The 16,483-nt window shown below is 44.6% G+C and overlaps 1 protein-coding gene across 1 annotated transcript in view; it reads right to left on the reverse strand.

Annotated features, from left to right (window-relative positions):
• Positions 1–6,691: 6,691 nt before the first annotated feature.
• LOC311525461 (calcium-activated chloride channel regulator 1-like) overlaps positions 6,692–16,483 on the reverse strand; it is a 32,969-nt gene continuing 23,177 nt past the window's right edge. Inside the window, exons 10-14 of the mRNA XM_084637635.1 lie at positions 14,675–14,905; positions 13,844–14,114; positions 12,645–12,809; positions 9,213–9,449; positions 6,692–7,192 (exon numbers count right to left, since the gene is read on the reverse strand). Coding sequence (XP_084493761.1) covers positions 6,768–7,192; positions 9,213–9,449; positions 12,645–12,809; positions 13,844–14,114; positions 14,675–14,905 — 1,329 coding nt within the window. The 3' untranslated portion in view covers positions 6,692–6,767. The remainder of the gene's footprint in view (positions 7,193–9,212; positions 9,450–12,644; positions 12,810–13,843; positions 14,115–14,674; positions 14,906–16,483) is intronic.

A 16,483-nucleotide genomic window follows, 5' to 3' on the forward strand; every position in this document is an offset into this window, starting at 1 on the left:
GGGCTCGTGGTCAATCTTGTCAACGTCTATGCCCCGACATGGGGCCCGGAGCGGCTGCTTTTCTTTCAGCAGGCACCCGCTTTCCTCGGTACCTTGGATCCTCGCGAGTGCCTGGTCCTGGGCGGGGACTTTAATACGACCCTCGAGAAGCAGGACCGCTCGGGGACCGAGCAGTGCCCGGCCGCCGCGGACGTCCTCGGGGAGATAGTTGACCATCACTCCCTGGTGGACATCTGGCACGACCACCACCCGGACGACGTTTTGATGTTTACTTTTGTCCGGGTGGAGGCTCATCGGTCGTGCCACTCCCGGTTGGACCGCATCTATTTATCACGTTTCCATCTTTCACAGGCCCACTCCTCCAGCATCCAGCCGGCCCCATTCTCCGATCATCACTTAGCCACCGTGACGGTCTCTCTCTGCGCAGAGAGGCCGGGGCCGGCCTATTGGCATTTTAATAACAGCTTGTTGGAGGATATGGTCTTTGTGGCATCCTTCCGGGAGTTCTGGCTGGCCTGGAGAGGGCAGCGGTGTGCCTTTCCCTCGGCGTGGCGGTGGTGGGACCTAGGGAAGGTGCACGCCCGGCTCTTCTGCCGTGACTACACCCGGGGCACCAGCCGATGGAGCGATGCGGCGAGAGGGCAGTTGGAACGGGAGGTCTTAGAGCTGGAGAGGCGTCTGGCCGCCAGCCCCGAGGATCCATCCCTCTGTGGGGCGTGCTGGGAGAAGCAGGAGGAGCTCCGGGCCCTCGAGGACCATCGGGCCCGGAGTGCTTTTGTTCGATCCCGCATCCGCCTCCTTCGGGAAATGGATCACGGCTCCCACTTCTACGCAGGCCTTTTCTCCCCGGTGTTTGGCTTCGGACCCCAGTTTGTGGGTTTTCTCCAGGTTCTGTACGCCTCCACAGAGTGTCTGGTCAGGCTCAACTGGACCCTGACCGAACCGGTCAGCCTCGGGTGAGGAGTACGGCAGAGGTGCCCCCTCTTGGGCCAGCTGTACGCTCTGGCGATCGAGCCCTTCCTCTGTCTCCTCCGCAGGAGGTTGATGGGGTTGGCACTACGGGAGCCGGAGCTGAGGCTGGTCCTGTTGGCATATGCCGACGATGTGCTCCTCGTGGTCCAGGACCCGGGTGACTTGGCACAGGTGGAGGCTTGCCAGGCTGTTTACTCGGCAGCCTCCTCCACTCGGGTCAACTGGGTCAAGAGCTCTGGCCTGGTGGTAGGGGACTGGCAGCAGGTGAGCTCCCTCCCACCCGCGCTTCAGGCCATCCGGTGGAGCGCGGGTCCGCTGCTCTATCTTGGCGTTTACCTTTCTGCCACGCATCTGTCTCTGCCAGAGAACTGGCAGGATTTAGAGGGCAGGGTGGTAGAGCGGCTCCAGAGATGGACGGGACTGCTCCGGTGCCTCTCCCTTCAGGGGAGGGCACTGGTGCTTAATCAACTAGTCCTGTCCATGCTCTGGTACTGGCTCAACACCCTGGTCCCGGCCCCAGATTTCCTGGCCAACCTCCGGATGTTGAATCTGGAGTTTTTGGTCAGGACTGCACTGGGTCTCTGCAGGGGTTCTCCATCTACCCCTGGAGGAGGGAGGGCAGGGCCTGAAGTGTCTCCGCACTCAGGTCCATGACTTCTGCCTCCAGGCCCTGCAGAGGCTCCTTTATGGTGCAGGTAGTCCGGTGTGGAACGTACTGGCGCACGCCTTCCTGCGCCGCTTCCGAGGGCTCCGATATGACCGGCAGCTCCTTCACCTTCATCTGAGGGGTCTTCCGCGAGACCTCTCCGGGCTGCCGGTCTTCTACCAGGACCTCCTCCGGACCTGGAAACTGTTCACAGCGACCAGGTCCGTGGGGGAAGATCTCCTCACGGAGCCCCTGCTACACAACCCCCAGCTCCGTGCGCAGGTGGTGGAGTCCCCCTCGGTGCGCCAGAGGTTGGTCCTGGCAGAAGTTACCAGAGTCGGAGACCTCCTGGACTACGACCGGGGAGACTGGCTGGATCCCCTGACGCTCGCTCAGCGCATGGGGCTCTCCAGACCTCGTACTCCCCTGCGCGTACTTCAGGAGGTGAGGGCCGCTTTACCGCCCGCTGCTCGGGTTTACCTCGACTGGGTCCTACGAGAGGGCGCGCCGCGCCCACCCTCCACCCCAGACCCTCCGGACCTTTTCATCGGGCCCCTGCCCTGTGGACCCGACTGACCCCCCCCCCCCGGCCCCTTCACCGTGAGCCGGCTAGGCGAGCTGCAGCCGGTCCGGTTCCAGACCGCACCAAAGAAACATCTCTACACGCTCGTGCTCCACACCCCTCGCGTCCCACCCTGACACAAAGTGGCGGGACCTCCTGCCACCTCTAGAGGGTGAGGAGCCCCGGTGGGCCAGCCTATATTCCACCTTAGTCCCAAAGCCCACCAGGGATATCAGTTGGCGGCTCCTTCACGGGGCCATGAGCATGGGCGTGTACTTGGCGCGGTTCACTCCAATCCCGGACACGTACCCCTTTTGCAGCGTGAGGGAAACCCTGCACGTCTACCTGGAGTGCACCAGGTTGCAGCCCCTATTCCGGCTCCTCACGAATATTTTGTTAAGGTTTTGGTTGCACTTTTCCCCTCACCCCCTTATCTACACACTCCCTGTCCGTGGCCCCACTAAGTCTCGGGACCTCCTAGTCAACCTCCTCCTGGCCCTGGCTAAAGTGTCCATCTATAAAACCAGGGTGAGGAGGTTGGCCGATGGACTTTCCTGTGACTGTGGGGCCTACTTCCGATCCTTGGTCCATTCACATCTCCGGGCAGAGTTCCTCTGAGCAGTGTCCACTGACTCCCTTGACGCCTTTGAGGAGCAGTGGGCACTGTCCGGGGTCCTCTGCTCGGTGTTCCCGTCCGGTTCCCTTCATTTGACCCTTTGACCGCACTCCCATCCCTGTTGTTCATTAGTTGTCCCCCGTAATTACTTGGTTTTCCAGGTCCTGTGGACCTCCCCCCCCCTTAGGGTGGCGGGGGGGGGATCCTTTAGCTTCGCCCGCCCACTTCCTGGATCCCAATAAGGCTACTCTGCTGTACCCAACTGGCCTGGGTCTATCACAGTAGGCTGTGAGCTGTTTGGGGCAAGATTGTCATTTACAGTGTGTGTGAAAAGTGGCCAAAACAAGGAAGCCCCAATTGTAGTTGGGTCCTCTAGGTACTTGTGTAATATAAAGAAGAGGAGGAAGAAAAAGAAGAGCCAATCACAACTGATAGATGAAAACTCAGATCTATCATTTTTGACTGTCCCACTAAATAAGTATTTATATGAGACATCAGTGCATCCTTAAAGAAGCTGTTTTGGTCTATCGGGTAAATGTGTGATTTTTGGAAACATAACTGAAAATTTTTTGTGTGTGTATTCTGATGATCCACTAGATGTCAGTGTAACCAAAGCATTAAGCTGATAGATAACAAGTCTATTGGCTGGAGAACCAGGACAGAGATGTCCGTGGAACAACAGTTATGCTCTCCCTTGCCCAGTGGACACAATACATGTCGGGACTGCTACGTTTTTATGCTACTCTAGGAAATATGTCCAGGAACAATATCACAGCTGATTACTCTGACTCTGTGATATACTCCCTACCCATACAACTTCTGTGGAGTAGGGATGTAAATACTTTTGAGAATGATGAGCTGGCAGTACCCTTCAGTGTAGAGGTAGGATGAGCAGGCAAAACGAAGTGCTACCAAACAGGTGGAGTCCAGGTAAAACTAGGGGCACTTGAGGGGGTTGATACCCGTGAATGTTGCTTTGTGATTGTAATTTTTCTCTTTATTCCTCCCTGAAAGGGGTCTTTCCAGCTTTTCTTCAGAATGTGATGACTATTCTTCCAGACACCGAGGAGTGGTCCTGGCTCCCTCGAGAGATTATCAGGGCTGCTTTCGAATCAGGCAGAGAGCTTGATGCAAAGTACTACAAGGTGCTCCCTCCCGAGGTTGAGGACATTGTCTCTTTACAGCGCTCCTAGCTTTTGCCATGTCAGGAATGAAGGACCAGCCCCAAACACGGATCTCCAGCTGGTAATCAAACTGTCATCACTAAGTCAAATGCTCCTAGGCTCCCAGATCAATTTTTCTATCTGGAAACAGCTCGGCTATATATGATTGGGCAGATCTATCAGGTGAGAAATCCCCTATTCTTAGAATATTTCTCACCAGGGCTAGAGAGTAATTAAAAAATAAAAAGTAAAACACAATCCTCAATTCCCATGGTCTGTTTTGTTTTACTGGTCTTTATGCATAACACATATTCATAAAGCGTCCAAGCCTTCTGTTTATTACATACTCTACTAATCACTCTCTTCTGTCCCATTCACCTATCCCCAAGAGACGTGAAGAAAACCACCAACATGCGCGAGACAAAACAAAAATGGGGAGTTATATTACCTTTACTTTTGGAAGAGCAACTAAGAGTTCAATTAAATTTCTTACTTTCACTTTATACCATAAAAAACCATCAGCAGACATAAGAATTGCACTACTTAATCAGATCCATGGTCCATTTGAGCCCAGATCCCATCTCTGAAAGGGCTTGTCTTTGTTAGGATATAGATATTCAGGTCTGTCTGTAAAGGCCTGTACTCTAAGAATTTAGGTGTATTCTTATCACTTGGCTAGTTATAGAGGTATAAAAGAAAGAATCAAAACCACTGTCTGCCAGTGTAAGGGCCTTCTCTTACTGTGACAGTCTGAGGCCCTGTTCTTAGGCTAAGGCCTTTGGCTAAGCAACAGAGGCAGCCATAAACTGGGAAGTGAACGGTCACATCCTCACATTCCAAACTAGTCACATTGAAATAAGGTGCTATTGGGCTGTTAGGCACTATCAGGACAGGATTGTATTCCTATCACCTCCAGAGAAAGGGAAGTGCCTAGAAAATGTAAAAGGAAACTAGTTTGATAGCATCCTGTCTGGCAAGAACTCACTTATCAATAGCTCGGATGTGAAATCCTCACTTCTGTATTGTCTTGTCATTAGAGTTCCCACTTTGCTATTGTTTGTCTGTATAATCTCTGTCTGGTTCTGTGATTGTTCCTGTGTGCTGTATAATTAATTTTGCTGGGTGTAAACTAATTAAGGTGGTGGGAAATAATTGGTTACATAATCATGTTAGGATTGGTTAGTTAAATTTCAGGAAAATGATTGGTTAAGTATAGCTAAGCAGAACTCAAGTTTTACTATATAATCTGTAGTCAATGAGGAAGTGAGTGGGCGTGGGTGGGGGCGAGAGTGAGGGAAATGGGAACAGGGAATGGGGGTAAGAAAATTGCAATCATGTTTTGCTAAAGGGCAGGAATGGGAACAGGGACACAGGTGTAAGGCTCTGTGGTGTCAGAGCTCGGAAGGAGGATACTAAGGAAGGAAACTGGAATCATGCTTGCTGGAAGTTCACCCCAATAAACATCGAATTGTTTGCACCTTTGGACTTCGGGTGTTGTTGCTCTCTGTTCATGCGAGAAGGACCAGGGAAGTAAGTGGGTGAAGGAATAAGCCCCCTAACAGTCTTCACTCGTGATTTTCACTTAATATGTTTGTAAAAGCTAACATGGACATTCCCCAATGTTTGGTCCAGGCATGGTCCAAATGTGGTAACTACCTTGAGCTGTCAGTTAATTAAAATTATAAAAAATCTGAGTGTAGGCATAGCCATGTTGGTCAATATTACTAGATATACGTCAGTGGAAGCAGCAAGAAACCCCATAATGGACAATTATGAAATAATTTGCACATGGAAAACTTCCTCCCTAGCCCCTGTTAGTGATAAACTGATGACCTGAAGCATGAGGGTTTTTATATCTTATAAAATAATTTGATCCCATCTAATGTAACGATGGATGTTTTCATTATCCAAAGAATAGGCGATCTTTTCCCATTTCTGGAGCGTCACATCACAGATCGTGATATTGCAAATTGGGCTTGCAGGAGATGGGAAAAACCAATGAAAAGTCACCTGGTGAATAGCTTTTCCTCTTGGGTGCTACATGCTGTCGCTTCTGTCACATACTGTAGTAGGTGGAATTTCTGCTACCTAGAAATTTAGTGTTTTCTCTTCTACTATTTTGCATTTGTTCTATCATTTAGAGTTGAAATGTTGCATGTGTGTTTGATGATTTTGTCAGGTAAAAAGTGTTTTCCATAAGATCATTTGTGGATAACACATGGCCCTGATCCATGAATACTTAAACACCTGCATTAGTCATAGGATGAGAGTTGAGTTATGCATGTACCTAAGCATTTGCAGACTCAGAACCAACAGATGTATACATTTATGTTTCCTACACATTGAATATAACTGAAAGGAATGTATGAAAAGCAAAGATTTCAGATCTAATTTCTTCTTAAATCCTCCTTTCCTGACTGCTAAGCAACTGGAAAACAAAATTAGAAAGATTTTTTTCCTACTTTTAAAAAAACAAAGCATAGAGTACCTAATGTTGCAGAACTCTTGCAAGATTAGAATTAAAGCATACAACTAGAATGTCATTTATATGCTACACTTTATAGTGATGTCTTCATTTACTCAGTACATACTTTTAAATTCACTGTTCAGTCTACATACATGTACTATAACATACTATACACTCATTGAAAGCAGATCAAAATACATCTAAATCCACATTTATTTTAAAGTCAATGACTTAATTTTCAAATCTATTACAAATTTGTTTTCCCTTATGTATTTTGAAAACAACAAATAGAACTAATTAGGATAAATACCTACTGAGCTTTCGTCTTACAATTAGTTCTGTTACATTCTGAGCGCAGGGCCTCCCTTTCCATTTTTCTTATATAAAATACAAACAGTTGTACTTACAACTATTAATACAACTATTACAGCCCCAGTAACAATTAATACTATTTTTGAAACATTGATACCATCACTGATAACATCAGGAGGAAGCGTACCAGGCAAGGATTCCTTTGGAGGAAGAAACAGAGCTGCTTGTGCTATATTAGACACCTCTGAGGTCAGGAAAGCATTATCAATGGCACGTATTGCAAAGTAGATTACGGTGCCATTTTCTATTGTGACACTTTCTGCTTTAAACTGAAATGATTCTTTGGTGCCGGCAGGGTTAGGTATCAGACTAGAGGTATTCACGGAAGTAGCATTCTCAAAGGTGTTTCTTAGGTCCAGAAGACTTTCACTCATTTTTATTATGTATCTGTCAGCTGGAAAAAGAGAGGTATGCAAGTAAGAATGTGTTAGTATGCCTATTATACTATCTGTAAATGTAAGGATAGTACAGGATTTGTAGAATAGTTTTGTATCTTTATAAGAACTCCAATGATACTCCATGACCAACCCGACCATTTTACCCACCCAAATTATTGATGGGCCTGCTTAATTGACTAACATCCTTTCTATGAAGAGCTCTGGACAGAATTCCTGTTAGAACTTATCAGTTCCACATTTTAGTCAGGTCAACAGTCTACTGTTAACTGATGTGGGGCATTCCTCCCCTTCACGAGCACTAACCACATAATGTTCCCAGCACTCTTAGCTTCTGCTGGGCTGAGCAGCAAGAAACCAAAACCAGGAATTTGAGATGAGTCTTCCACATGGCAGTGCAGAGAACTTCCATTAAACTGCCCCCATCTATGCCTTACTCCCCCACGCTTTACACAAAAGTATTTATAGTACTAAAATAAAAACATAACTTTTGGATGAGAAATGAAAATAGGATTTCTTTCACTTGTCTCTAGGGAGTATCCAGGTCAAGTATAAGACCAAACAGTACATCTGAAAAACACAGCAGTACAGGGACCCTGCATCCTGGTCAACATTCCCTCTCTTAATGTGAGCAGGTTCTAAAGCATAGGCTGAGAGATAGAAAAATGCCTGCTCCATTTGCCAGCATAGTTAGTGTGTCAGGGATCTTGCTGCAAATGTGCCTGGCTTCCCACTGTCCACAGTTGTCATTTCAAGACTCTATGGTTCTGTTCTGCTAGTGGGTTTTCTAGTTCTTTGCTTGATTTGAGTTCTACTTCCTGCTCTGCATCTTCTTTTCTGTCCCTTCAGAGAGGGGGTAAGGGGTAGCATAAGAGTGCTATTCCAGCTCTACACCATCAGAGGATGCTCCTAACTGAGGTTATTCTTCTGTTGCTGGCTACTCTAGCTGTAGGGCTGTTTTGAGCCAGACGAGTAGTGAAAGTAGCCACATAGAAGAACCTAGGCCAGTGTTTTGGGGATTTAATGGAGTTGCTGGTTTGTTCCCTGGTGAGCTGGTTGGCAAGAGCTGTAGGTGTATGTAAAGATTTTAATCTGAAGCTGCTCTCTGTGTGACTGAAGGTTGTCTATCTTAACCTCTCTGGCTTGTGTTGATGTGCACACTATAACATAACCTGGTTACAACATACTTAAAATATATATTATAAACGAGACCTAGCTGTGTCCCCATAAATGGACTAAAGCCTTGGACTGTCCATGTTATAATTGGGACCCCTGACTTGTTTATAGTTGCAGTGTAGACAGTGGCTAAGCCTTGGAAGAGTCACTGGTGAGTGTGGTTTTTGATTTGTTTGCCTTTGTAAACTAGCATAAGGCTGGTTGGTATACAAGTTTTGCATTTTCTGTTGTACCAGGTTTGGGAGCACAGGCACTGACTTTTGGCTTTTCCAGGGGGTGCTCCACCGCCGCTCTGCCCCGAGGCCCCACCCTCACCCCATCTCTTGCCACCCCTACTTTGCCCCCTCCCCCAAGTCCGCACTTCTTCCCATCCTCTTCCCACTATACCCTGCCCCATCCCCTTCTCTTCCCACGACCCCTCCCCCTCGCCATCAAACAGCTGATCGACAGCCAGCCCCGGGACCCTGCTGAACCACTGTGACTAGTGAGTGCTGAGCCTCCCCTATTTTTTCCATGGTGTTTGAGCCCGGAGCCGCCTCAGAGTTGGTGCCTATGTTTGGGAGTATTCCATGTTTCTTTAAACATTTTTTTTAAAGGATTAAGTGGGACTAATGTGAGTATCATATTGAACAGTGAATTTATTGGTTATTAAGTCCTGGTCTACACTAGGAAATTTTATAGAGAAAATCTAGAGTCGGTCAAGCCATAGCAATGGTCATATTTTTTGCAGATGGGAAAGACAGCTCTTTTCCTCACCTCTCCTTTGCTGGCTCTTCATAGTAATTTCAGATAACTGACAATAATTCATCACTTCCAGCTGACTAAAACAAAACTTCACCTTACCTTGTCCCACATCCAAGTCATTCCCAGGAGCTGTCCAAGACAAGTGAATGTTATCTTCTTTAAACTGAGCCTCGAGGTCAATAATTTTACAGGGTGGGAACACATCAGTAGTTCCTCCTGATGGAACATTCGCCACTACAAAAGAACCTCCTGTTGCAACTCTATTGAAACTTCCTAGCTTTGCTTGAATTTCATCATCACTAACTTCAGGTCTCGGGGCATTCATTTTGATTTCACCTGCCCCAAAAAAGAAAAAAATTGCTCATGCTATTTGAACATTACAAAACTCCAAATTGTAACACACTTTTTATCTAGCATCCTTCTCTCTTTAATCTACTTTTTTTGTTGGCCTATTCAAGCTTAGTGCAAAAATTAGCAAGGCTAAAAACCAAAGTGAACTTCAGGATCCTGCATCCTTGCACAAAACTAAGGCAGACCCCCAAAAGCAAACCAGATTTCAACGGCAGTTGAAAGTAGCAACAGTGCCTATTATCAGTTAGGGTATTTAAGGTATTGAGCAGGTGTCAGTGGGAAGTGGTTGTGATAAGGTAGCTTCCACCCATCTCCTCCTAGGTATTGCAGGCAGCATAAGAATTACAATCTTGTAGGAATTTCCTTATTTTTCTGAGTTTAAGTTGGAGACATTTTTTATGTAGACTTCTTTAATTCAGTATATTCTAATTTTCTAGGAATACAGAAAATTGTCCCTCTGTGTGCACACACACACATGTGCAAGAAAGAGGATATGACATGCAAAAGCTAACAATCTAAAATTAAGGTTGAGAAATCAGGCACTCAAAAGTCAAGAAATTCAAAAAGCTAAGTTTTCTATTACCATATTATATATATATATTTACTCCTGAGGGAGCTCTGCATTACTGCATGCATGCATAATTAATGAGCCCCGCAGATTTTTAATTTTTTGTGCAGAAAAAGCTTCTGCCGAAATGTTGCTGCAGTTCTGCCTTTAGCCCACCAGAGGGTGCTGTGGTGATTGAACAAAGCAGCAGTTCACAGCCAGCTAAGGAAGAGAAAGCCTGCCTTATTTACAGTGCCTGTCAGGCCAGGTCAGGAGACAGACATGGGGAGATAGACAGCGTGGGGTGTTGGGGGGATCAGACAGGGGCTCATAAGGGCTAGTGGGGGAGGACAGACTGGGGCAGGGGCTGAATGGGAGTAGAGGCACAAGGCAACAGGAGGAAGGGGTGGAGGGAGGTGCAGGGCCACATGGTGAAGGGGTGCAGAACTACATAGGGACAGGGGGTGGCTGAGTGGGGGCTCAGAGACACTTGGGGACAGGGGATGGGTACAGGGACACAGGGACAGGGGAGTAGCTGGGTGGGGACATAGACACACATGGGACAGGGAAGGGGGTATAGAGCCACATAGGGACAGGGGGAGGGGGTGCAGGGCCACATGGGGATGGGGCGAGGGTTGTCTGAGTGGGGGTGGAGGGACACGTGGACAGGGGGTGCAAGGACACATGGGATGAAGGGACACATGGGGAAAGGGGCAGATATGCCTGACTGCATGGGAGAGGCTAGGGATCAGCCAGGGTCTGCATGGGGGAAGCTCCCTAACAATTCCTCCCCGCTCCCCGCCCCCCCAAACCCCCCGTGTTCCATACTTTTCCCACCCATACTCAACAACCCTCCAAGTTCACACCCAGGCTCCTTCCCAGCAATTTACTTCCCTGTTCCTCAGCTCCTCCATTACCCCTGACTCCCCCAAGCCTTTGCACTGCTTCTGAGGGGTGCAGGAAATATGGTTCTGTACTGTAGTTTAAATGAATTATTACTCAGTATTATTGCCTAGTAAGGAATCTACTTGTCAAAGATTCCCTGAATCTTTTTTGTTGTCTGTATTGTTACAGACATACTTGCTGACAGGTATTTTGAAATAAATGACCAAAAATAATTGAAACTGGTGTGATTATATTGTGTTATTTTGACAAATAAAATATGCAGAATTTTGCAGAATTTTAAAATATTGTGTGCAGAATTTTTAATTTTTTGTTGCTGAATTTTAAATTTTTTGGCACAGAATTACCCAAGGAGTAATAATATATATATTTACCATCATATTGCACAATTTGCTGGGGTGGGATTTTTTTTCACGGGCGGGGGGCATGTACTGGTACAAGAACGTTAAGATGTATATTTAAAAAGGAAAACAGGAATATGAAATACTACATTGTGCGAACACTGAGTGAACACTGAGGTATAAATCTTAACTGTTGGAACTTCCTGAGGTATTTGGGTGCCTAATATCTCACGCTTAGAGTGTGTTTCTTACTCAGTAGAGCAGCAAGTCTGTCTACCCAGAGTCAAATCTGCTGGATTAAATGGCAAAAAGCAAGTTACCATTTTTTTTCTCCAAACAAACCGTTGTTAACCAAGTTCCATTTGCAGAGCAAACTCTGTAACTAGTGCCTTCAAATTATGCCCCCAGTTACACTTGTGCAATCCCACTGAAGGCCAGAGGACTGCATAGATATACTGAGCATGGCATTTGGCCTGCAGACCCTGGTGACAATTCACAAGCCAGAAAGAACACAATTTGATTTTCAGATCCTAGGCTGAGTCTGCAGGGCTCTGAGTTGTTAACAGCACAGTTGTTCTTTGTAAATAGAACAATTTTCTTCTGGAGTGATTGAGCAAACAAGTGTAGAATTTGACAATACTATTTTTACAAAGTCACTTTTCAGAATAAAACTATATTTTAATGATGAATTAACTGTTTTCTTTGCATTTGATTTCTCTGGGGCCTCTAGATCAAAAGAGAAATGCAAAAGTAGTGGAAAGATGAAAAGATATACTAAGTCACAACACACTCGTAACAGACTCACTGTAAAAGTATCATTAACTGAAGCTCCATTGATTGAGAAGGCTTAAGCAGTAAGACCTGAATAGCAGTATCCATACCTGTGGTTTCTGGAACTGAGAATCTTTAACTCACATGCCTAATGGAAAGAGTCCTGAACAATGTGTCCAGAAAACCCAACAGAAGAACAGAAAAATTCTCATGTGGATGCATTAAACTGATAAATTTAAATTTCCTAACTTTGAAACGGATTCCCTAAAACCTCATTTTTAAGTCTCAGTGAAACATACAAATTTAAAATTTCTAACTTCAGCTGTTTTTTTATATGATTTTCAGTTCCAGGATCTTTGGCAACTCCCATGTGTTCCAAAGAGCACTTAATTATTATAATATATATTTTTTTATAAAATGTGGTACTATACCCATTGCTCAGATATAGCAAAAATGCTGTGGTTCCAGCTACTGTTTTCTAAAAGTATAAACAATAGTGGAAAAGATATATGTAACAAATGTTAAGGTTAAAAAGCTTTTTGTGAAGCTAAATGATCTCCCATTCACCCATATTGAGAGAGAGAGGAGAGAATTTTCTACTTCATAAATGTTTCTTACCATTTTCTATGTAGCCTGGAACATACAAGGCTCGGCTCTGCCTGCGGCCAAGTCTGACAGTCTTATTTCTCCCCTGGATATGCACTTTTAAGTTGTATCTACCATTTCCCTTGAAAGATGTAAAGTACTTTGAATAGATTCCATCATTCTTGGTAATATCAGCACCTTGACATACAAATATTAATAATTACCCATCCAAACAAGGTAGTTTTGTTAAGCAAGGGCATTTTTTGCTGTTCAGTTCATAAACACATAGGGTCTACACCTTCTTCTATTGAAATCAATAAGAGCTTTGATACGGACTTGGGTGAAAACAGGATCTGTCCCATTGTGTTGACATGAGCTCATTACTTATTTAGCTGGAGATAACAATGTAGCATTAAAACATGTTACTGTGTATTTACTGTTGTTTCCAATAGGCCAGCAGTTCTCAACTACTTCTTAGTAGTTCTCCATAGTAGTCTGATCTGTGGAGTCCTTCTTGGTGGTCTGCAGACTAACATACTTTGAGATTGAAGCAATGATGGAATGTGGGGAGGAGAGAGTCTACAGTTTGCATTACATGGTTCAGATAATGGAGAAGGTGGAGAACAATAGAATTATGCATTTGAATCACATCACCTCTGTAGGCACAATAGATTTGAAAAGGAGAATAATAATCCATGTAATTTATACTTTTGAAGGAGATGTTTTTAACATTAGCTATACTGTCTATATAGCATGTGACAAGCTATAGAAACAGACTCTTGCTCTCCTGTTCTGCCACCTGCATCCCCTCTGCAGGGCAGACCTGTATGAACATAAGTTCAAATGGTGAATATGGCTGAATCAGACCCACAAGGCAATTGACCCCTTTCTGTCTTTGTGCTAGCTATTTGCATGATGAGTAACAGCACAGGAGAGGGAGAAGGCTCTGCACAACCATGACACTCCCCTTCTTCTTGGGCACAGTTTCTCTTTCTCCTCCTTCCTAACACACCCAACAGCGTAAGTGCACCAGCATGTCAGGGCACACATACTGCACCAGTTTAGACCCAGTGCAGTTTATTCTCATCCTGAAGCTGTGGGGGAGACCAGAGTTACCATCTCCCTCCACTAGATGCCTCTTGTTCTGTGCTCATGGCATAGGCATGGCTGAACCAAAATGGGGAATGTATACATTTCTTGACAAAATGTAAGGAAAGTAATAATCAGATTACCTGAACCATCATCAAGGAGTTTGAGCTCCACTGCAGATCCAGTCTGTGGTTCAACAGTGGCCATCACGGTTGCACCAAGAACAGGCAAAAATCCTTGACTAACTTCTGCATAAATCACCATTGGATGAGGGAAGTTGTTTGTATCCTTATTCATGTGGGCTTTCACAGTCACTGGAGGCACAGTCAAAGATGCTGCTCGAGACGTTACTATCATTGATATGACTTGAGAAACTGTGTGGCTATTTTGAATCCAATATAACCAATCTCCCACCTGGAAATCAAATAGATATAAAAATATAATATAAAAACTTCATTAGTCTAAGGGCAGCTTTGTGTTTCCCTTAGTTAATTATTATCTTAGTTCAGGGGAGATTTCCCAAGGCAAACAGGGCAGTTAAGGTATTGCTACAGGACCACAGCTAAGGTAATTTGCATACCTTACTTGTGATTCTTCATGCTCTCAAATGTTTGGTTTCTTTTAAATTTAACATTATATCTGAATTTGCTCAGTTTTAATGGTGGATGTTTGAGAATTATCACATTCTTGGAAGGATTAGAACCTGTATATCATAGATATGTACTCTCAAGCTTAATTTCCCCTGAATTCAATATTTTGTCTGGCCTTCTTGTGTACTTGGGATGTGTATAGTGCATAATAAAAAATTAGGAAGAGCACAGACAACCAACTTCCATGGCAAGTCAGTTGAGTTACAGGAAGGATAAAATTGGTTCATTAGGAATATATGTTTATAACTTCTAAAAAGAGAAGGTGCATTTTAGTCTATGAAAATGTTAACATATTTGAATAATAAAACAAAGTTTAGTTTTTACCTCTGCAGTGCCTGCTATATTCAGTCGAGCTGTTCGGAGGTTTAGATTACTAACTGTGAAGCCTGAAGTTCTATATTCTTTTCCTTTGGGGTCCCTCAGTAAAATGTCTGGTGGAGATGTGCTTTGATCCCATGTAACTACAAAGAAGGTGTCATTTCCCACAGTGCTATCTATAGTCACCGTACCATTCATCCACTGCTTGACTGCGACACTCCGAGCTGTACTTTCAAGCTATTAGACAAATAAAATATGTTTTACGGCAAGTTAGCAGATAAACACTTTAAATACCAGTAATTTCAAAGTGGTTCATTTTCCTCTTAAAGGGGAGAACAAATCAATATTTTGTCTATTCAGAGGGCACCTCGACTGGCTGGTGGACAACTGGCCCACTACTGGAAGAGGGGATAGAGGAGCATTAATGCTGTCACAGGCCTGTTGGCACCACGATGAGCAGGTCTCTGCTGTTCTGTGCAGAGCTGAGGGTTGTGCACAGGAGGCAGGAGCCTCCTGACACTGTGCCTCCACACATGGGGAACTAACAGGAGGATGAGGGCCACGTGGATTAGCCATTGAAGGGAGTGGAATGATGAAGGCCTGAGCACATTTTCAGTAATGCCCATTTGCAGAGTACAATTACTTAAGAATGTGAAAGTATAGTAACCAAGCATCTCCTTCCACTGTTATATGTGGTCTATCCACCTACCTATCAAATCACATCTGTGCAGGAGATTAGTGCTACATTTCCTCTCCAGCTCTAAGCCTGTTTCCAGAAAGATCGCACAACAAGAGAGCCATACAACCACACGTAGAGACAACAGAAAAGCAATGATAATTGAAGAGACAGAAATAATAAAACACAGCAAGAACAGAAACAAGATTTCCTTTACCAGCATTGGTATTGCACACGTGGGCCACCAGAATTTACAGATAAGCTATCAATATGAGTTTTATAGTGGCCCACTGGACTACTAGGCTGCCAGTAGATTTGCTCACTTCTCTTTTAGGGATTAGAAAAACTACAAATAGAAAAGTACCTTTTAATAAAATAACTTTCTGTTTAGAATAAAAATGGGAAGCTAGATACTGAAACGCTATTTCAAAGAGCATCCGAGCAGACATTTGAGAGTCAGGTGTTCAGACGGTACTCTAGTGATGAGATTGATATAAGTGCTTAGAAAGTGAGATAAACTGTCTTTTAATAGCAGCTGTTAATAGCCCAGAAAATAAAGAAACATTTTGTTTTCTTTCTCCTGAATAGAGGTGATAGTGGAGCTACAAAAACAGGAAACCTAATAATAATGGGGGATTTCAGCTCTCCCCATATTGGCTGGGAATGAGTCACCTCAGGATGGGATGCAAATATAAAATTTCTAGATATCATTAATGATTTCTTTTTGTAGCAGCTAGTCCAGGAACCCATAAAGGGAGATGCATGTCTTTAACTAGTCCTAAGTGGTTCACAGGATCTGGTCCACGAGGTGAATATAGCTGAACTGCCTGGCAGTAGCACCAATACTGTAATTAAATTTAACATTCTTGTAGGGGAGAAAATACCAGAGATACCCCCTCAGCAGCATTTAACTTTGAAAATGGGAACTAAACAAAAATGAGGAGGTTAAATGGAAATTAAAAGGAACAGTCAAAGGAATGAAATGCCTTCAAATTGCATGCAAACTTTTAAAAAACACAAAGATAGAGGCTCAAAAGAAATGTCTACCTCAAACAAAAAAAATGCTGTTAGTTTTTGTCCCTCTTGCTAGCTGCTCTTCACATTCTTTTTTGGCCTTCCCAATTATACTTCTGCACTTG

Source organism: Lepidochelys olivacea (genome assembly GCF_965140295.1).
Source record: "Lepidochelys olivacea isolate rLepOli2 genome assembly, chromosome: 8".
In the NCBI taxonomy this organism is placed as follows: domain Eukaryota; kingdom Metazoa; phylum Chordata; order Testudines; family Cheloniidae; genus Lepidochelys; species Lepidochelys olivacea.